Source organism: Kogia breviceps, chromosome 5 (assembly GCF_026419965.1).
Source record: "Kogia breviceps isolate mKogBre1 chromosome 5, mKogBre1 haplotype 1, whole genome shotgun sequence".
Taxonomy (NCBI): Eukaryota; Metazoa; Chordata; class Mammalia; order Artiodactyla; family Physeteridae; genus Kogia; species Kogia breviceps.
This window is the reverse complement of record NC_081314.1, coordinates 28,373,660-28,395,251: the sequence shown is the minus strand read 5'-3', so window position 1 is coordinate 28,395,251 and position 21,592 is coordinate 28,373,660. Positions and strand designations below refer to the sequence as shown.

General features: G+C 43.5%; 1 protein-coding gene across 9 annotated transcripts; it reads right to left on the bottom strand.

The window, feature by feature from the left end:
- Positions 1-224: 224 nt before the first annotated feature.
- ASTE1 (asteroid homolog 1) lies at positions 225-21,170 on the bottom strand. 9 transcript variants are annotated; one of them, XM_067033802.1, is made up of 8 exons: positions 20,625-21,170; positions 19,839-20,013; positions 19,534-19,694; positions 18,960-19,146; positions 18,372-18,605; positions 5,728-5,938; positions 3,810-3,999; positions 225-725 (listed from the first exon to the last, which is right to left on the bottom strand). In XM_067033802.1, exons 3-8 carry the CDS (start codon positions 19,674-19,676, stop codon positions 395-397), a joined length of 1,296 nt encoding a protein of 431 aa, XP_066889903.1. In that variant the 5' UTR covers positions 19,677-19,694; positions 19,839-20,013; positions 20,625-21,170; the 3' UTR covers positions 225-394. The 9 variants fall into 9 exon arrangements, with proteins under 9 accessions (XP_066889903.1, XP_066889902.1, XP_066889899.1 ...); XM_067033801.1 differs by having other exon boundaries at positions 20,897-21,170; XM_067033798.1 differs by having other exon boundaries at positions 18,960-19,694.
- Positions 21,171-21,592: the final 422 nt, after the last annotated feature.

Below are 21,592 nucleotides of genomic sequence, written 5' to 3'. Positions count from 1 at the left end.
ATAATAAAGGATGAAGAGGAGACAGTTGTAAAAAAGTTGTGTTAAATGATGAAAACCCACCTTCAGCTTATAGGAAGTAACTGATGTAGGACTTCTGTTCTTTTTGAAAACATAGCTTGGCTGAGTTGCCACAATTTGAAGGTTGTAGACTATTATTAATTTACTGAAGTGGAACATGGCAAGTGCAAACATGTTTTCTTTCACGTGTTGAAAAAATACAAAAGTTTACTTAAACCACATATTTATTAAAAGCAGAATACAAAGTACTTTGGAATTCAAAATACTGCAGTGTTTATCCTTTAACAGATTTAATTCTAAAAAAAAAAAAAGTCAATCATTTCAAGGGAGGTCATACAAATTTTCGGTAAGAATCCCAACCTGGTTGCAACTGAGTTTATTCGAGCTCCGGGGCCTCCATGTGCTCCTCCAAGGTCCCCACCATCAACAGCTCAAACCGATTGCCTCCCTCATGCCAACTCCTAGCGTTCAAGGTGGTCCCCACTCTGTTCTCCGACCAGGGGGTACGGGTACCTCGTTTCTTTTGCCTTCTTTTTTTTGATTTACCCTTTGGTAGGACTAGTTCAGCAGGGGCACACGACCTAGTGGCACTGAACATACGCTCATAGAGTTGCTGGGCCTCAGGACACACGTGCAGCAGGCTCTCCACTGAGGCCGACGTCAGCAGTTGTCGGCACAGCCCGTGCACCAGGCTCCCGCTGTACAGTCTGCTCAGGGGAGAGAAGAGGGTGTCGTTACAGCAGAGGTTCCTGCACTGGGACAACTCACTAACGTGGCTTCAACAGACGCATGAAACACTGAGAGCGCCGCTTCTATAAAATCATTATTAAAGTTACTCAAGAATAACCTGTTTCTTGAAAGAAGGAACTGAATTGTTACAGAGATTACTTCTTGGCTAATGATACTTAGAACTTTTTATCAACAAATTAAATGATGGATGCTTGCTGGTTCTCCAACTAGCCCAAAGTTGAGCAGGCCTCTTAACACTTCAAAGACAAGGAGTTAAAAATGCCTCTGATAGGACAAACAGGCAGTCTGTTGAAATATGAGAAAATTCAGTCGTATCATTTGCGAGGTCATTCATTCACTTGGATTAAAAACCAACTCCACAAATATAAGCTGGGATGAACTGGAAGCCACAGATTTAACATATTAACTTACTGCCAGGATTGACTGACTGGTACCTTAGCAACTGATGGAGAACCATCATTTACTCAGTGTTAAATCATCATTTAAAGAGCTTGGTGATGCTGAGATGCAGGAGCAACCCTCCTGCTGAAATCATTATTGAGGGAACTGTTCCCGCTGTCTTGTTTTATAGGGATCCATGGTCACTAGAGAGGATCCAGTCAAGGATGACCAAAATTAGTAAAGGAAAGGAATAAAGAATCCATAGGTCAAACGCCAATCAATCTTACTTGGTAGAGAGGTCTAGGGTGTAGGAATGTAATAGGGGCCCGGCATGCTCAGTGGGCCGGGCTGGCAGGTTTGCATGGCCGCCCCACGTTGCAGCGCCGGTTCAGCCCGCGGACGCCACGCCGCCCTGTGGCTGCGGCTCTTTCCTGGGAACTTGCGTGTTGAGGCGGCTCCCAAGGAGCCGGTGAGGGGCCTCGGGGCAGCTGAGGCCCTAGTGCTGCCGAGTGTCCAGCTGGCAGGCCCAGCGGGCCGACGTGTTGGGGGGCGCTGCGCTCGGTACAGGGGACGGGGTGGGCACGCAGCCCTTAGCCAGGACTGGCAGCCGTGACAGTGGTCCCCCTCCAGCAGCAGTCAGCTCGCAGCCGTGCTGGGACAGCGAGTGCGGTGAGAGGCGGATCACAGCCTTCTCCCTGGCTCCTAGGCCCACTGGCCTTGGGGCTGGCACGTGAGCTGGGGAAACTGGGGGCCAGTTTGAGGGCCGGCGGGGTCCTGGGCGTCTGGCTCTCTCAGTGATGCCGGCTGGGCAGGGTCTGGGGGCCAGGCCCTGAGGGCGCCGCCACCTGAGATCCGCCTCTCCCGTCAGGCCTGGGCACTGGCAGGAGGACCCAGACTGGGTGCCAGACAAACGAACGCTCCGGAGCAGGGTAACCAGCCCCCGCAGGGACCCCCTCCTCTTAGCCAGGGCCTGGACCTAGGAGGGCGAAAGTCGATCCTTGGGACTTTGAACAGGTAAAATGAAGGGTAATGATGTCACTTTGCTTCTGGGATTTGTTAAGTGTTAAAAGCCACAAGGAGGCATGGAGACAGAATTAAATGCCTCCCTTTCCCTTTAGAATGGAGAATAATATTTGTTTTGTTAGAGGTTTATAGGAACATGGTGACCTGACCTCAAGAACAAAGGATCTGACACCAGGAAGTCTGCAACAACTAATCATGTGCCTCCCTCACCTTTCCTATAAAAGGGCTTTGCTGAAAGCTCTCGGGGAGTTGGGGTTTTTAAGGCATGAGCCACCCATCTCCTTGCAGGGTCCTGCAATAAACCTTTCTCTGCTCCAAACTCCAATGTTTTGGTACTGTTTGGCCTCACTGTGCGTCAGACACACAGACTTGCGTTCAGTAACATTAACAACACTATGTACTGCTAGGAAGCTTTCAACTTGAAATATTTCAAGTCAAGCCAGCATATATGATAGGCCTCCATACAGCACTCATTAATTCAGCAAGTATTTGAGTACTTAATGCTAGGCATTGGGGCTACAACAGTAAACAAAACAGCCAAGTCCCAGCACACACCCAGAGCTTACCTTCAAGTGGAGAGACAAAGCACATATGTAATCTCAACTCCATTTTTTAACCATCTCCCTTTTATCTTCCTCACTCACTCCCTTGAACGGATAATCACCATCATGTCCAATCCATTGATCCTACCACCCTTTTAACTGGCTCACACCCTACTGCTATCCTTTCCTTCGTATGCAGCTTACACTCCATATGCAGCTTACACTCCATAGTCAAACGTTAACCACTTCTGGCATACAGGCTGTCTCTCCCTTCTTCACACTTGCCTGGCAAAACAAAAGCCCCAAATAAAGAAAATCCACATAAGCATCTAATAGTCACCTCACTAAAATATAAGCTCTGTGACAGCACAGACTTATTAAATGTTTTGCTCACTACAACCTAGCACAGAGTATGCATTTAATATCTGAATGAATGAGTAAACAATATGCTGAGTGGTAAGAAATGCAATTATCAATACAAAAATACAGAAGAGTAATAGGACTAGAAAAATTGGAAGCAGAGAATAATATTTCAGTAGGATGATCAGAAAAAGCCTTTATAACGTGATATTTGAATAAAGACCTGAAAGAAATGAGGGAAACAGCTATATTCTACCAACGACTGCCTCTTATTTTTATTTTAATGAAACGATTTTTTTAAATTTGGAGAACTTTAAAAAATCATGGGGCTTCCCTGGTGGCGCAGTGGCTGAGAGTCCGCCTGCTGATGCAGGGGACACGGGTTTGTGCCCTGGTCCGGGAGGATCCCACATGCCACAGAGCGGCTGGGCCCGTGAGCCATGGACGCTGAGTCTGCGCGTCCGGAGCCTGTGCTCTGCAATGGGAGAGGCCACAACAGTGAGAGGCCTGCGTACGGCCCCCCACCCCCCAAAAAAAGTCATGGAAACTTTCTTTGGAAATATGGAAGTAATTTAATATTTTAAAAATTTAATATTACAGCTCTTCAGCTTTAACAGTGATCCAAGACCAGTTACATACTTAGTTTGATTTTTTTAAAAAAAACTCCGTGTTAAATGTAAACTGAAGTATTTACTTCTACATGCAGCCACCTGCACTAGTTTCCTGGGTGCTTACCGAGTTAGGTCTGGCTCTGGGAGAGGCATGGACAGGAGTTGGTTGAGATACAGCCCCATCTGCAGGCAGCACTGCCACTGACAGAAGACATGAGCTGTGTCCAAGTCCAGCCTCAGGCCCGGCTGTGCCTTCACTCTCTGCAGCTCTTCATACAGCATCTCAGCACCACTGCCCTGCAGAGCTTCCTCATCTAGATAAAGACACGACCCAAGGGCAGTATTTCCAAAAACACTGTATCATCTTGTAATTTTCTCCATATATAAAACTTCAAATTCCATAAAGAAAAAAACTGAATAACCAAAATGCTTTTCTTTTTTGGCTCTTTTGTATTTTCATGTAAATGTAAAAGCCTTTCAATGTAAAAACTGAAATATCTATACTGAGATACCCTTTTAATGACAACCTGACTTTATTCAACCCCAAATTCTTTATCTTTTTCCTTAAAATAGTATCTCTTCCTCTAATCTACTACCTGACTTTAAACACATCTGCATCTGAACTCTCCAAACCCTAAATCTGTCTCTATGAAAAATCCCCTTCTCTTTACTGTTCTATTTCACTACATTTCCTTAAAGAAACAGCCGTGTGTTCAAAACACGCTTTAACTTCTGTTTTATGGGAAGAGAATAAGAGTTTGACTCATAGACAATGGGGCAAAGCAGCCACTTCCTCAGTGGCGGAGGACAAGCAGCAGCCACCCCAGGAAACCTGCCTGTTCCCGGCTCCACGTGCAGCCTGCCTTCCGGACGAACCTGGAAGGAAGGAAAAGGAGGCCCACCTTTTACCAATGAGCGAGCAGCAAGGCACTGAGCCTGCCTGGGTGTGGGGTCCACATTCCTAAAAGAAAAGAAACACACCCTTGACATGCCCCTTCTGTTGGACTCAGGTAAAAACTTAATAGACTGGTGTCCTGAACATTTTCTTAAAACTATATTTATGTTCAATGAGAGGAAACACCCTAAACTTGTGTCCTAGCCAGCAGTGGGCCGGAACTTAACTTGCTGTGCAACAGTCCCTTCTGACAGCTGCTCTCCCACCATGGGGTGTCCTGGAGTCTGTGCTGGCTCATCCTTTCATGAACTTATTTTAAACAGTAAATGCCAGAGTAGTGCTGTCCAGAACTTTCTGCAGTGATGGGAATGTTCTACATCTGTGCTGTCCAGTACAGCGGCCTCTTGGCTACTGGGCACTTGGAATGTGGCAAGTGCACTGAGAAGCTGAATTTTTAATTTTAAAGAGCCACCTGTGGCTAGTAGCTATCACGTTAGTACTGTTCTAGAGTGTGACAACTATTATACATGTTTGGAGGATTGAAGTGCTCCAATGCATCAACATTTATTTCACCTGATGTTTAAATAAAGATGAAACTGCCTCAAAGTATATTTCTCTAATAGAAAGAGAAGTTACCATTTCTACCATCACAACTCATATACTAATTGAAACTACAGTGGAGAAAAAAGAAAGTTAAAAAAAAAACAACAACACAAAACAGCACAAGCATGAATGTTTACAGTAATTGTAGGTATTCTTAAGTTTCACCAATGGGCAATTTTACTTAAGTCTCCAGGGGAGATGCTGCTGCTGCACTGAAGAGAAGGACTGGGAACACGGAGCACAAAATATACATCATGGTCACGCTTTACACACTGAGCATCAGGTGCCACAGGACAGGTGGGTGAGGCAGCATCAGTGCATCTTCACTGCTGTGCCCTTGAGGTCAAGCCCTCCAGCACTGACCTGGTACATGGAGCACTCAGAAAGATCTACAAGGAATGAGTGACATTTTGGTGCCCCACTTCTAAGTTCTGATATAACTGATGGAAGTAAATAATCTGAGAATTTTTGTTTGTTTGTTTAAACGTTTGATTACATGCAAGTAACATGCAAAAACATACTCTTAGGACTTCCAGATACCTACCAGGGCTGTTGATCATGGCATGCAAGGGTCCCATCAGCATCCCCAGCAGCAAGGCCTGCAGATGATGCAGCTCTGCCTTGGCCTCCGTGTGCTGCACCCAATAGCAGCTGACGGCGATAGGCAACTTCAACGCAGCAGGGATTGGGTCCAGGATGCTCTGTTTCACTTTCAGCGTTTCTAACAGGAGTATCTGCCGTCTAGCCAAGGAGAGCTGAAAATATACACCAAATATTCTGTGAGTTACTTTGGAGAATGTCTTTTTTTTTTTCATTCTCTAGGTTGGTTTCTTATCTTCCTGTGGAAAAAAATCAGCCACACTCAAAATTAGAACCTTCATAAGGGGCATAATAAATGCGGTGACTGGCTGGACGTGCTGTCTCTTCCCACTGCAGAGCCCTTGTTCGCGTCAGTCCATCCCCCATGCAGGCTGTTGGGCATCTGCAGTGTGCCTGTCACCTGGGAAGCTTGTTAAAACAATCCTCAGGCCCCACCCCTTAAACTGATTCAGTAAATGAGGGGAGCCCAGGAATCTGCATTTTAACTCTTCTGCTTTAAGAAACAAAGATCTGTTCAGGCCCCCCTCCTCTGTGACGCCATCACCAATCACCTCCGGAAGGCAGACTTCGACCACATGCACCCTCTGCAGCATCCCACGCAGCTTTCTGCTTGTGTGGGTCCTGCCTCATGTCCCAACCCAGCTGAATGTCTTATTGTCTGTTTTCTCCCACATGGGAATTGTCCCAGGGTGGCCGCTTCTAGTGGCACGTATATTCCAGCAAATAGGAATATTTAAGGGCTGCCTGCATTGTCCTTGTAATAACATACCACACCAACTTTCACTCCAGGCTTCAAATAAAAGGAAGTAAACAGCTATGAGGGCTTCGGGCTTCCGGTTGACATAATTTTGCCTTAATGAATCTTTTTTTTTCTTTTTTTTGTTGATTTTTATTCCATTTTTTTAAAAAACTGAAGTATAGTTGATTTACTATGAATCTTAAGATTTAAGAACCGTAAGGTACCTTGAAGGTCACACATTTTTACAGATAAGGAAATTAGGACTATTAAAAGAGCATCTCTGGGTGACTTCACAATCAAACTCTAAGAGGGAAAAAAATAGTTTGTATTACTGGTGTCTGCACACACCCAGAAAAGATTTCCTTCTTAATTTTCTGGAAGGATGAGACAGTCTGGCACATTTCTTGGCACCTAACACCTAGTCAGTAAGCAAGTGTGTTGACAGCTGAAAACAGAGATATTAACTTGAAGTAAAACACATTGTAACTGACAAAATAGGTTCACATCAATGTATGACAACTTTAGTACAATGATTTATAGGTACTGGTTTTAATAATTTGATACTGTAATAAAAATTTAAAAATTAGAAATATGCAAAGCGGTTTACAGTACAGTCAATCACCCCTATGGGAAGTAGCATTAGCTACTTAAATTTAAATATATTCCTCATAATCTAAACTGATAGAAAGACCTGCCATGCAAAGCTAAGAAAATACATGAATTCTTTTCTGACATATAATGCTTAAATAATTGAATTCTCTAGCCAAGTTACAAATTCTATGAACCAGGCTTCCCTGGTGGCGCAGTGGTTGAGAATCCGCCTGCCGATGCAGGGGTCACGGGTTCATGCCCCGGTCCGGGAAGATCCCACATGCCGCGGAGCGGCTGGGCCCGTGAGCCATGGCCGCTGAGCCTGCCCGTCCGGAGCCTGTGCTTCGCAACGGGAGAGGCCACGACAGTGAGAGGCCCGCGTATCACACACACACACAAAAATTCTATGAACCAAGCAGAGTCTGGGCTTTGACTTCAGAGAGGTTCTCCCCTCGCTAACTCTGCAGCCTTGAGCGAGTTTCTGAGCTTTTCTACAGTCAGGTCTGATCATCTGTAAAATGGGCAGTAGAATGAGTTACACAGATGTTTCATGGAACCCACTAGTCCTTGTTCCCTTTCCCAAGGGGGACTACTCTGCTCACAGCACTTAAATCTAGTTAGGGTTCATCCCATGTGACAAGTCCGCAGAGGAAGCTGCCTCAGAGGCAGAGGCACCCGGAGAGAGGCTGGGCTTGGCACTGACTTACTCTCCAAGAATGATCCCTTCCATCTCTCCTTACGGTTAGTCTCTCACAGGTTAACCTGAATGGTGCTCTGTCCACTGCAAGTGACGCAGCCAAAATGGAAACTCTACCCTACGTGGTTACTGTGGGAAATAAATGAGAGATTGTATAAAGTTTCTATTATAAGAGCTGACACGGAGCAGACAAAGTATTACTGTCACATCATGTTAAGCATACAAAATGAAGATATTATCACAAAGTCTCCGTACTTGTACCTGCACACCTTTGGAATCATATTTACACCTGATTCCCTTTAGAATTATCATGGGCTAATTAGAGCTAACAACATTGAGCTAAAATGCAGAACTGATGGTGCCAAGGGAAAGCCAAATGATGTCACCGCACAGACACTGAACTAAAATCTCTTGAATACAAGTACATGATGAGAACACTTGTCACCTCCACTGATCCAGGAGTATAATCCACCTGCTGTACTCATTGACTCAACTGGATTTTCATATGGGGGAAAAGGTCCTGACCCCTATGTCACACCACACACACAAACAAACCAATTCTAGACAGATTTCAGATCTAAGTGTAAAAGGCAAAAATATTTTCCATGACCTTGGAGCAGGCAATTATTTCTTAAGTAGGTCACCAAAGTGACAAGCATAAACAATAAAATTTTAGATTAGAGTGTATTAAGAACTTTCGTTCAGCAAAACATACTTGAGTGAAAAGACAACCCACAGTATGCTCCCACAATGTTATTTGAACAAAGGACCTGTATATAGAAATAAACCAAATAACAGGAAAATGGACAAAAGACTTTGAATAGAAACTTAACAGAATATGCAAATGGCCAGTGAACACATGCAAAGGTGTTCAAATAAGTCATCAGAGAAATGCAAACTAACACCCATCAAACTGGCTAAAATGATGGCAACCATAAGAACAGCTAAAATTGGGTGGAGTAGAAGGCCATGTGCTCACTCCCTCTTGTGAGAGCACAGGAATCACAACTAAACTGCTGAACAATCATCAACAGGAAGACACTGGAACCCACCAAAAAAGATACCCCACATCCAAAGACAAAGGAGAGGCCACAATGAGACGGTAGGAGGGGTGAAAAATCACAATAAAATCAAATCCCATAACTGCTGGGTGGGTGACTCACAGACTAGAGAACACTTATACCACAGAAGTCCACCCACTGGAGTGAAGGTTCTGAGCCACACATCAGGCTTCCCAACCTGGCGGTCTGGCAATGGGAGGAGGAATTCCTAGAGAATCGGACTTTGAAGTCTAGAAGGATTTGATTGCAGGACTTCGACAGGACAGGGGGAAACAGAGACTCCACTCTTGGAGGACACACACAAAGTAGTGTGCGCATCGGGACCCAGAGGAAGGAGCAGTGACCCCATAGGAGACTGAACTAGACCTACCTGCTAGTGTTGGAGGGTCTCCTGCAGAGGTGAGGGGTGGCTGTGTCTCACTGTAAGGACAAGGACACTGGCAGCAGAAGTTCTCGGAAGTACTCCTTGGTGTGAGCCCTCCCAGAGTCTGCCATTAGCCCCACCAAAGAGCCCAGCTAGGCTCCAGTGTTGGGTCGCCTCAGGCCAAACAACCAACAGGGAGGGAACCCAGCCCCACCCATCAGCAGACAAGCAGATTAAAGTTTTACTGAGCTCTGCCCACCTGAGCAACAGCCAGCTCTACCCACCACAAGTCCCTCCAATCAGGAAACTTGCACAGGCCTCATAGATAGCCTAATCCACCAGAGGGCAGACAGCAGAAGCAAGAAGAACTACAATCCTGCAGCCTGTGGAACAAAAACCACATTCACAGAAAGACAGACAAGATGAAAAGGCAGAGGGCTATGTACCAGATGAAGGAACAAGGTAAAACCCCAGAAAAACAACTAAATGAAGTGGAGATAGGCAACCTTCCAGAAAAAGAATTCAGAATAATGATAGTGAACATGATCCAGCAACTAGGAAAAAGAATGGAGGCAAAGATCGAGAAGATGCAAGAAATGTTTAACAAAGACCTAGAAGAATTAAAGAACAAACAGAGATGAACAATACAATAACTGAAAAGAAAAATACCCTAGAAGGAATCAATAGCAGAATAACTGAGGCAGAAGAACGGATAAGTGACCTAGAAGACAGAATGGTGGAATTCACTGCCGTGGAACAGAATAAAGAAAGAAGAATGAAAAGAAATGAAGATAGCCTAAGAGACGTCTGGGACATTAAACACAAAAACATTCGTATTATAGGGGTCCCAGAAGGAGAAGAGAGAGAGAAAGGACCCAAGAAAATATTTAAAGAGATTATAGTCGAAAACTTCCCTAACATGGGAAAGGAAATAGCCACCCAAGTCTAGGAAGCACAGAGAGTTCCATACAGGATAAACCCAAGAAGAAACACGCCAAGACACACAGTAATCAAATTGGCAAAAATTAAAGACAAAGAAAAATTATTGAAAGCAGCAAGGGAAAAACAACAAATAACATACAAGGAAACCCCCATAAGGTTAACAGCTGATTTCTCGGCAGAAACTCTACAAGCCAGAAGGGAGTGGCATGATACACTTAAAGTGAAGAAAGGGAAGAAACTACAACCCAGATTACTCTACCTGGCAAGGATCTCATTCAGATTCGATGGAGAAATCAAAAGCTTTACAAACAAGCAAAAGCTAAGAGAATTCAGCACCACGAAACCAGCTCTACAACAAATGCTAAAGGAACTTCTCTAAGTGGGAAACACAAGAGAAGAAAAGGACTTACAAAAACAAACCCCAAACAATTAAGAAAATGGTAACAGGAACATACATATCGATAATTACTTTCAACGTGAATGGATTAAATGCTCCAACCAAAAGACACAGGCTCGTTGAATGCATACAAAAGCAAGACCCATATATATGCTGTCTACAAGAGACCCACTTCAGACCTAGGGACACAAACAGACTGAAAGTGAGGGGATGGAAAAAGATATTCCATGCAAGTGGAAATCAAAAGAAAGCTTGAGCAGCAATACTCAGATAAAATAGTCAGATAAAATAGACTTTAAAATAAACAATGTTACAAGAAACAAGGAAAGATAATACATAATGATCAAGGGATCAATCCAAGAAGAAAATACAACGATTATAAATACATATGCACCCAACACAGGAGCACCTCAATATATAAGGCAACTGCTAACAGCTATAAAACAGGAAATAGACAGCAACACAATAATAGTGGGGGATTTTAACACCTCACTTACACCAATGGACAGATCATCCAAACAGAAAATTAATAAGGAAACACAAGCTTTAAATGACACAACAGACCAGACAGATTTAATTGATATTTATAGGACATTCCATCCAAAAACAGCAGATTACACTTTCTTCTCAAGTGCACATGGAACATTCTCCAGGATAGATCACATTTTGGGTCACAAATCAAGCCTCAGTGAATTTAAGAAAATTGAAATCATATCAAGCATCTTTTCTGACCACAATGTTATGAGATTAGAAATAAATTACTGGGAAAAAAATGAAAAAAACACAAGCACATGGAGGCTAAAAAATACGTTACTAAATAACCAAGACATCACTGAAGAAATCACAAAATACCTAGAGAAAAATAACAATGAAAATATGACAATCCAAAACCTATGGGATATGGCAAAAGCAGTTCTAAGTGGGAAGTTTATAGCTATACAAGCCTACCTCAAAAAACAAGAAAAATCTCAAATAAACAATCTAACCTTACACCTAAAGGAACCAGAGAAAGAAGAACAAACAAAACCCAAAGTTAGCAGAAGGAAAGAAATAATAAAGATCAGAGCAGAAATAAATGAAATAGAAACAAAGAAAACAATAGCAAAGATCAATAAAACTAAAAGCTGGTTCTTTGAGAAGGTAAACAGAATTGATAAACCATTTACCAGACACATCAAGAAAAAGAGGGAAATGACTCAAATCAATAAAATTAGAAATGAAAAAGGAGAAGTTACAACAGATACCACAGAAATACAAAGCATCCTATGAGACTACTACAAGCAACTCTGTGCCAATAAAATGGATAACCTGGAAGAAATGGACAAACTTTTAGGAAGGTATAACCTTCCAAGACTGAACCAGGAAGAAATAGAAAATATGAACAGACCAATCACAAGTAATGAAATTGAAACTGTTATTAAAAATCTTCCAACAAACAGAAGTCCAGGACCAGATGGATTCACAGGTGAATTCTATCAAACACTTAGAGAAGAGCTAACACCCATCCTTCTCAAACTCTTCCAAAAGTTTGCAGAGGAAGGAACACTCCCATTCTCATTCTATGAGGCCACCATCACATCACCCTGATAGCAAAACCAGAAAAAGATACTACAAAAAAAGAAAATTACAGACCAATACCACTGATGAATATAGATGCAAAAATCCTCAACAAAATACTAGGAAACAGAATCCAACAACACATTAAAAGGATCATATACCATGATCAAGTGGGCTTTATCCCAGGGATGCAAGGATTCTTCAATATACGCAAATCAATCAATGTGATACACCATATTAACAAATTGAAGAAGAAAAGCCATATGATTATCTCAATAGACGCAGAAAAAGCTTTTGACAAAATTCAACACCCATTTATGATAAAAACTCTCCAGAAAGTGGGCATAGAGGGAACCTACCTCAACATAATAAAGGCCATATATGACAAACCCAGAGCAAACATCATTCTCAATGGTGAAAAACTGAAAGCATTTCCTCTAAGGTCAGGAACAAGACATGGATGTCCACTCTCACCACTATTATTCAACATCGTTTTGGAAGTCCTAGCCACGACAATCAGATAAGAAAAAGAAATAAAAGGAATACAAATTGGAAAAGAAGTAAAACTGTCACTGTTTGCAGATGACATGATACTATACACAGAGAATCCTAAAGATGCCACCAGAAAACTACTAGAGCTAATCAATGAATTTGGTAAAGTTGTAGGACACAAAATTAATGCATAGATATCTCTCGCAATCCTATACACTAATAATGAAAAATCTGAAAGAGAAATTAAGGAAACACTTCCATTTACCACTGCAACAAAAAGAATAAAATACCTAGGAATAAACCTACCTAGGAAGACAAAAGACCTGTATGCAGAAACCTATGAGACACTGATGAAAGAAATTAAAGATGATACAAAGAGATGGAGAGATATACCATGTTCTTAGATTGGAAGAATCAGTATTGTGAAAATGACTATACTACCCAAAGCAATCTAGAGATTCAATGCAATCCCTATCAAATTACCAATGGCATTTTTTACAGAACTAGAACAAAAAATCTTAATAGTTGTATGGAGACATAAAAGACCCCGAATAGTCAAAGCAGTCTTGAGGGAAAAAAACAGAGCTGGAGGAATCAGACTCCCTGACTTCAGACTACACTACAAAGCTACAGTTATCAAGACAATATGGTTCTGGCACAAAAATAGAAATACAGATCAATGGAACAGGATAGAAAGCCCAGAGATAAACCCATGTACCTATGGTCAACTAATCTATGACAAAGGAGGCAAAGATATACAATGGAGAGAAGACAGTCTCTTCAATAAGTGGTGCTGGGAAAACTGGACAGCTACATGTAAAAGAATGAAATTAGAACAATCTCTAACACCGTACACAAAAATAAACTCAAAATGGATTAGTGACCTAAATGTAACACCAAACACTATAAAACTCTTCGAGGAAAACATAGGAAGAACACTCTTTGATATAAATCACAGCAAGATCTTTTTTGATCCATCTCCTAGAGTAATGGAAATAAAACCAAAAATAAACAAATCGGACCTAATAAGACTTGAAAGTTTTTGCACAGCAAAGGAAACCATAAACAAGATGAAAAGACAACCCTCAGAATGGGAGAAAATATTTGCAAACGAATCAACTGACAAAGTGTTAATCTCCAAAATGTATAAACAGCTCATGCAGCTCAATATTAAAAAACAAACAACCCAATCCATAAATGGGCAGAAGATCTAAATAGACATTTCTCCAAAGAATACACACAGATGTCCAAGAAGCACATGAAAAGCTGCTCAACATCACTAAGTATTAGAGAAATGCAAATCAAAACTACAATGAGGTATATCACCTCACACCAGTTAGAATGGGCATCATCAGAAAATCTACAAACAACAAATGCTGGAGAGGGTGTGGAGCAAAGGGAACTCTGTTGCACTGTTGGTGGCATGTAACTTGATACAGCCACTATGGAGAACAGTATGGAGGTTCCTTAAAAAACTAAAAATAGAATTACTATATGACCCATGAATCCCATTACTGGGCATATACCAGAGAAAACCGTAATTCAAAAAGACACATGCACCCCATTGTTCATTTTAGCACTATTTACAATAGCCAGGTCATGGAAGCAACCTAAATGCCCATCGACAGATGAATGGATAAAGAAGATGTGGTACATATATACTATGGAGTATTACTCAGCCATAAAAATTGGGTCATTTGTAGAGATGTGGATGAATCTAGAGACTGTCATACAGAGTGAAGTCAGAAAGAGAAAAACAAATATCATATATTAATGCATGTATGTGGAACCTAGAAAAATGGTACAGATGAACTGGTTTGCAGGGCAGAAACTGAGACAGAGATGTAGAGAACGTATGGACACCAAGGGGGGAAAGTGGTGGTGGTGGTGGTGGTGGTGGTGGTGGTGGTGTGATGTATTGGGCGATTGGGATTGACATACATACACTAATATGTATAAAATGGATAACTAATAAGAACCTGCCGTATAAAAAATAAATAAAATTAAATTTAAAAAAAAAGAATAAAGCTAATAAAAATCTGTTTAAATAAAAAAGAAAGAACAGCTGAAATTTTTTAAAAGGATAGAAGATACCAAGTAAGGGCAAGGGTATAAAGTAAGAGGAACTCTCATAAACTGCTGGTTGGAATATTTATTGGTAAAACCACTGTGCACTTGGCAATGTAGCTTCTAAGCTGAACATACGTGTGTCTTATGTCCCAGCAACTCCACTCCTAGTTATGTGTGCAACAGAAATGTGACCGTATTTTTACTAAATGCTGTGCACTCGGATGTTCATAGCACTATTCATAATAGCCCAAACTGCACAAATGCCAATCAGCTTTAAAATGGAACAATCAATTGTGGTACATTCCCACAAGGTAAAAATACACAACAATGAGAAATGAACGATCTACAGCTATGCACAGTGATATGAATGCATCTCATGAACACCATGTTGAATAAAAGAAGCCAGACGATTTATAAAGTGTAAAAGCAAAGTATTCAAGGTTGTTAGAGATCAGAACAGTGAGTACAAGGGGTAAGGGAGGGAGTGACTGTAACCACACTGGGGAAAGCAGGGGTGCTGATAATGAATCTTCATCTGGGTGCCGTTTACATGGAACTGTTGAGCTGGTAAGAACTCATCAAGGTGTAAATTATCTGTGCACTTTGCTATGTGTACACACTGAAGGAAGGATGAAGGGCAGAGAGGTAAAGAAAATGTTTTGGGCTGATGGATACATTCATTATCTTAACTGTAGAATGAATTCATGGATGTAAATGTACGTCAAAACTCATCAGAGTATGCACATTAAAGACACTTCTCAATAAAGCCATAAAAAAAGTTAAAAAAAAAAAAAAAGCCCTCCAACATAGCACCATTTATGTTGTGAGGAGAAATGTAATTTCAGCAAAACATCCTTCAGAATGTTGCTGTTGGGGCTTCCCTGGTGGCGCAGTGGTTGAGAATCCGCCTGCCGATGCAGGGGACACGGGTTCGTGCCCCGGTCCGGGAGGATCCCACATGCCGAGGAGCGGCTGGGTCCGTGAGACATGGCCGTTGAGCCTGCGCGTCCGGAGCCTGTGCTCCGCAACGGGAAAGGCCACAACAGTGAGAGGCCCGCGTACCACAAAAAAAAAAAAAAAAAAAAAAAATAGAATGTTGCTGTTGGAGGGTGGAGGCAATGATAAGTGCCCAGCGAACTGAGAAGGCATCCTGAGACTGAAAAACGAGGCAGGCGGCTCCATGCAGTCATTGGATCAGTTTATCAGTGGGGAACATAGTCAGGGTGGGATCGGGATCTGGTGGACGACGATTAATCGGAAGCATGTTCAACTGCGCTGCGCACGGCTGCAGGGCCACTGGGACAATTTATAGTTAATATTTGGTGGGGGTGCTTGGAAACAGGGCGTGCATTCCTAAGTCAAGATTCATGAATGGGTAGCTAGCCAGGTCTCATGGGTGCCGTGAGTACGTCAGAAAAGGTTTTCATTGTTTGGGGACTAACAGAGCATAGAGGCCACCTGGTCCTAATGATTATTAAACAGTCTCTATTAACCACAAAGCCCTTGTTGCAGAGCAGTGACTGACGGCACAGAACAGTCCTGGGTAGGGTCAGTGAAAGGATAGGAAGAGCTGTAAGGGCTCGGGACAGCGTCAGTTGTGCTAACAGCCACACTGTTGCTAATTTCAATTTTTCTGGTGTGGGTAAAGTTTTAATAAATTCCTTGTTTGGAATTTGACCTATGCTCATCTCTCCAGTTCTTTAAACCTGGAAACATGATAAAGTTAGTCAGCTGTGCTACTTAGCATGATAAGAATGACTCCTGTAAAACTGTATTCTAGACTTACACAATAAAAGAACTGTACAAACCAGATGAGGATGCCCTATCTTGGGGCTTCGCTGAGTGCAGTGACTTGTAATCAGGCATGTCCCTTGCAGGGACCTCAAAAGCTATGTCTATGGAATTGTTACAAGAAAGATTAGATCCCGTGGGGAGGGAGGCCAGTGGGACTTTTTCCTTCTTTAACTGAGATGTAATGTCATAAAATTCACCCTTTTAAAGTAGTTTTAGTTTCTTTATAAGCCTGTGCAACCATCTCTAATTCCAGAACATTTCATCACCCCAGAAAGAAACCCTGTTCCTAATAGCAGTCATTCCCCATTGCCAAGGAGACTCCTGGACCCACCGATGTAAATCTTGTTCCTCCTGCCTGAGCTGTCACCAATGGGGAGGCTAAAAGGGCTAGTTCCTGGTCACCTGTGTGGGCATTCTGGGCTGGATAACTCTTGGCTGGGGGCGCTGTCATGTCAACTGTTAAGATGTTTAGCAACATACTTGGCTTCTCCTGACTATATGCCAGTAGCAACAGCCACCCCTCCCCAAGTATTGCCAATCAAAAGTGTCTCCAGACACTGCCAAGTGTTTCCTGGGGGGCAAAATCATTCAAGAGAATCAATGGTGTAGACCATTGGGAGGACTCCCGCTCCTGATTCAAACCTTTGTGGACGCTGTTACGCGGCCCTATATCCCGGAGCAGACTGGCACCCTGAGTGCCCTGAGAGAGTCTCCTGAGTCTGAATATTAAGTTGGATACAAAACCCCCTGGGACTTCCCTGGTGGCGCAGTGGTTAAGAATCTGCCTGCCAATGCAGGGGACATGGGTTAAATCCTTGGTCTGGGAAGATCCCACATGCCACAGAGCAACTAAGCCTGTGTGCCGCAACTACTGAGCCTGCGCTCTACAGCCCATGAGCCACAACTACTGAGCCCGCATGCCACAACTAGCGAGCCTGTGCAGCACAACTATCGAAGCCCACACGCCTAAAGCCCATGCTATGCAACAAGAGAAGCCACTGCAATGAGAAGCCCATGCACTGCAGTGAAGAGTAGTCCCTGCTTGCTGCAACTAGAGAAAGCCTGTGTGCAGCAACAAAGCTGCAACATAGCCAAAAATAAATAAATACAAAAACAAAAAAACCCCAATAACCATTGCAATTGGAATTGTGAGTTTATCTGCATTTAATTTGTAAATTTAACTGTGTTCGCATAAGCAGCTTCACATCTACTTGTAATTTTTAATGTATTTATGTAATATTATTAAAATAACTAAGTTAACACTGGGATCCATGAGAATTTCTTTTACCTTGAAAAGGGGGTTGGTCTGTTACTCAGGTTTAATCAACACTGAGTTAGGCTAAGAGTCATGTTTTCAGTATAAAACTAAGCAAATCACCATGATGCCAGAAATCTCAAGTCTAAAAAACAAAGTCCTCATCAATAAAAATTAAAAATTAGGCCTAAGCATCAATATTAATCCTGTTAATTGCAATCCAATGCAGTCTGAGATGTTAGTTGTGCCTTTGATCAAGGCCTAAAGGCAAGCTTTCTTTTTTCTGCAGCTCAGAGTTTTTTTCCCTTTCCTTTTTTTTTTAGTCACTAACCCCACTCTACTGATAGCTAGTTAACAACAAGAGTAGTAGTAATAACCGCAAAGATAACACATGCTACTGAAGTACAGTGGAAATATCAGATTTGGAGCTAAAAGATCTAGGTTTGAGTCCTAGCATGGATAATTCCCTGGCTAAGGATTTAGCTGAGTCTTAGTTTTCTCAGCTATGAAATGGGGGCAATATAGCAACCAACCTCAGTTTGTTATGTTAAGAGAGACAATACACATGAAAGCACTTTGTAACCTATAAAATGCTTTACAGAAATTGCAGTGGTATTACAAACACTTACCTCAGTCAATTTGCTTAAGTCAGAATGATCCTTCGGCAGTTCTACTGCATCAACAATTGATGTTTTGATATTTTTATTAATTCTTTCCACTTCACTGAAAGCTGGAGGCTGAGGAGGCAGTGCATCCCAAGCCACATTTCCCAGATGTGGAGCTGTATTCACAAGGAGCCCATAGATGACTTGCCGGATGGGCAGAGAGATTCTGTGGGCGTTTGGTCGCTGCATGTTTTCTACCTGTGTGTGGAGAATGGTCCGTCTCAGCACCAGAGCATCACTGATGAAAGGGGACAGCTGGCCTCTGGCCAAGGCCGCGAGCACCCAAGGCGGTAAACCCGGATTCCAGGTGTCTGGGCAGGCGTAAGCACCATGCTGGAAGAAGTCCTGCAGCCTCCCCTGGGACTGCAGGTACTCCCCCATGGAGCCACATAGAAGCTTCTTCACAGTTCCTCGACTCTTTCTGGGGAGATGTTTCAGAACGTTGTCTAATGCTTCGGTAGGGTCAACAAAACGAGACAACCAATTCAGAAGTCCCACCACCCGGTGGTGTCTCCTCCCCTTAGAACTGGGAGCCCCAAGAGGAAGACATACTTTACTTAAGAACGTCTCCATGACGGGCAGGTTAACGTGGTCATTTCCACACAGCACCGCGAAGAGAGGCAGCAGAACTTTGTTCAGATTGCCGAAGTGACAGCAGAGCGCATCAAGGGAAAAGCACTTGGCAGGGATATAGCAGTCTCGTGTGCCCTTGATAGTGTTCATGTTTCTCCACTGAAAGCTATTCAATGGGCAAAACCCACTTTTCAGGTCAAAAATGCAAAAGTCACTATCAGACGATAACACGGGGCAATTCCAGTGATTAGCAAGGGTCATAATGTCCCGATCTGCTTCTGAAAAGCACTGGACAAAACGTACCCGCAGCTGGATCAGAACCTGTATGAATACTTCCCGGATGAGTAAGGGACACACATACCCACCCCCGCCAACAGAAAGGGAATGGGCCATCTGGATCTTCTCCCTAGCTCGATCCTTTATAGTGTTAAGCTTTTTATCTGAAATGTCACATCCTCCATCTAAAACAACATATGGGCAGATTTTACAAGCAAAAAGCGATTCAAAGAATTGTTCTACAACATCTGTAAAAGAATCATAGTCCCCTCCATACCGGAGTTCCAAGTTTGAGCTGAAGCAAAGCCGGTGGAAGAGGGCATAGCCGTCAATGATAATTTTTGTGTCTCGCAACTTCAAATCTGTGAAGAACTCATTAATATGATCTTCCACAAAACTCATTAGTCCTCGGATACCCATGACTGTGTGAAGAATTGCCTGTTTAAAACAAGAGAACACACTTTTCATTGATGTTGCTTATGGGGGACCAACCTACTGTTTCTAGCACCATCAAATCAACAGCAAATGTTGTGAAGGCCTCTTTAAATAGAACACATTAGGTGTCAACATCTTAGTCCTTACCTAAATTCTCAGGCAATACCACCTAGCTGAGTGCTTTTTCATTCTCTCTTGCTTTCCCCATATGTTACAAGGCACAAACTCAATGGTTTCATTGGAGTCTGCTCTTTGGACAAGGACGGAGGCTGCTGACGTACAGAGAACTTCTGCGGACTTTGATACTGAGACAGTCACCATCCTACAACACAGAATATTTGTTTTGTGGGGTCAGCGTAAAAGATCCTAAGCTATAAAAATGATAACCTCAATAACATAATTAACAGATCAGAAAGCATTAGGCTTCAGTTAACTTAAGTGTGTAGGGTCAATGATATGGATCCAGTTTTTCTATTTTGATTATCAGGGTCTGGGAATTTCTTTGAGGCCTTGGCTTATGGGCCCGTCTTAATTAGCACAGTTCCGAGTTTCAAGCCTGGAGGAACTTAACTCTCCAGTTTCAGGCTAACCAGAGGCTCTTCTCATCTGTCTTGGCATATACGTTCCAGTAACTGAAGATATCCTTCCCCAACTGGCTAAGTCACAGGATAAGTACTACTGGTTTCTCCTTTGGCCTCAGGCTCCAATATGGCTCAGCATGGCACGGTTACTGATCCTGTCTTTATTTAAAATCGTTAGGTTTTGTCAAGCATGTATTTTTTTTGCATTAGTTTTGATTTTTTAAAGATATTGTGTTAAAATTTATTTATCTTGATCACAGAGCTTTTGGGCTTCTCCGCTTGCATTTAGTGCCCAACTCACAACACCCTAGGATTGGCCTTGTCTCAGTACCTTACCCTGTAGGGTACCTACTTCTCTCAAGTCTGCCTTGTACAGCAAATGCGAGCAGAGACCGCGTCAACTCAGCCGAAGCTAGTTACAGAAGATGTTCAACAAATGCGCGCTAGACAGGAGGAAGGCGCGCAAAAGGTTTGCTCCAAGTCCTCAAATACAGGCCTTCAAACCGCGACCCCTGGCGCGCAGCGGCAGCGCCCACCTGCTCCGTCCTCCCAGAAGACCAGACCCCCCACCACAAGCCCGCAGGAGCCGGGGGAGACCAGGAGCTCCCGGCACGTGAGCCCGACCTTCCGAGCAGAACCGGAAGTCTCCACGTATGACGTCACGGGGAGCCCGATTCCAGGAAGCTAGCGGCGCCGACTGCGCGGAGGGGTGAGGTGCCCCCGGGTCTGGCGCGAGGTCTGCCAGGAAGGCTGTAAAGCACGCTCCGAATGGCTGCTGTCAGGTTAGAGCAGCGAGGCCCGCTAGGCCGGCCTCGTTTTCCCCTCCCACTTTGGTCAGCGCACACTTCCGCCTCCGTGACCCTCTAGGAGCCACCTCCCCGACTTCCCGGCGTTCCCCGCGCCGTCTCCCTGGCAACGGCCCCCGCAACCTAGGTCCGGAGTTTCGCGGGCGCCGCTGCAAGAATGTGAGGGTGCTCTTCCGGCGTACGGGTTACTGGCTGGCCCTTCGGCGCGCGCGGCGCCGCCGCCCCTGGCCCTTCACCCGGAAAGGTACGCGGAGGGCCTTGGGGCTCGTGGGCTCTCGGCGCCGGGAAGGTGATGGTTTCAGGGCCGCCTCTCCAGGCCTCCGAACCCACGCCTCCTCACTTCCCTCGGCTCTTACCTCCCGGACCTGCTCCCGTCCCGGGAGGATGTGTGGCTTGTGCGTCCTCCGTTTGTGTTAACCTGCTTTGCGAAAATGTAAATTTAAAATACTTGAGGCAAGGAATTAGTCTTTTAATCTTAGAGTTAAGGTTTACCTTTAAGGTTAGATTCCTACTT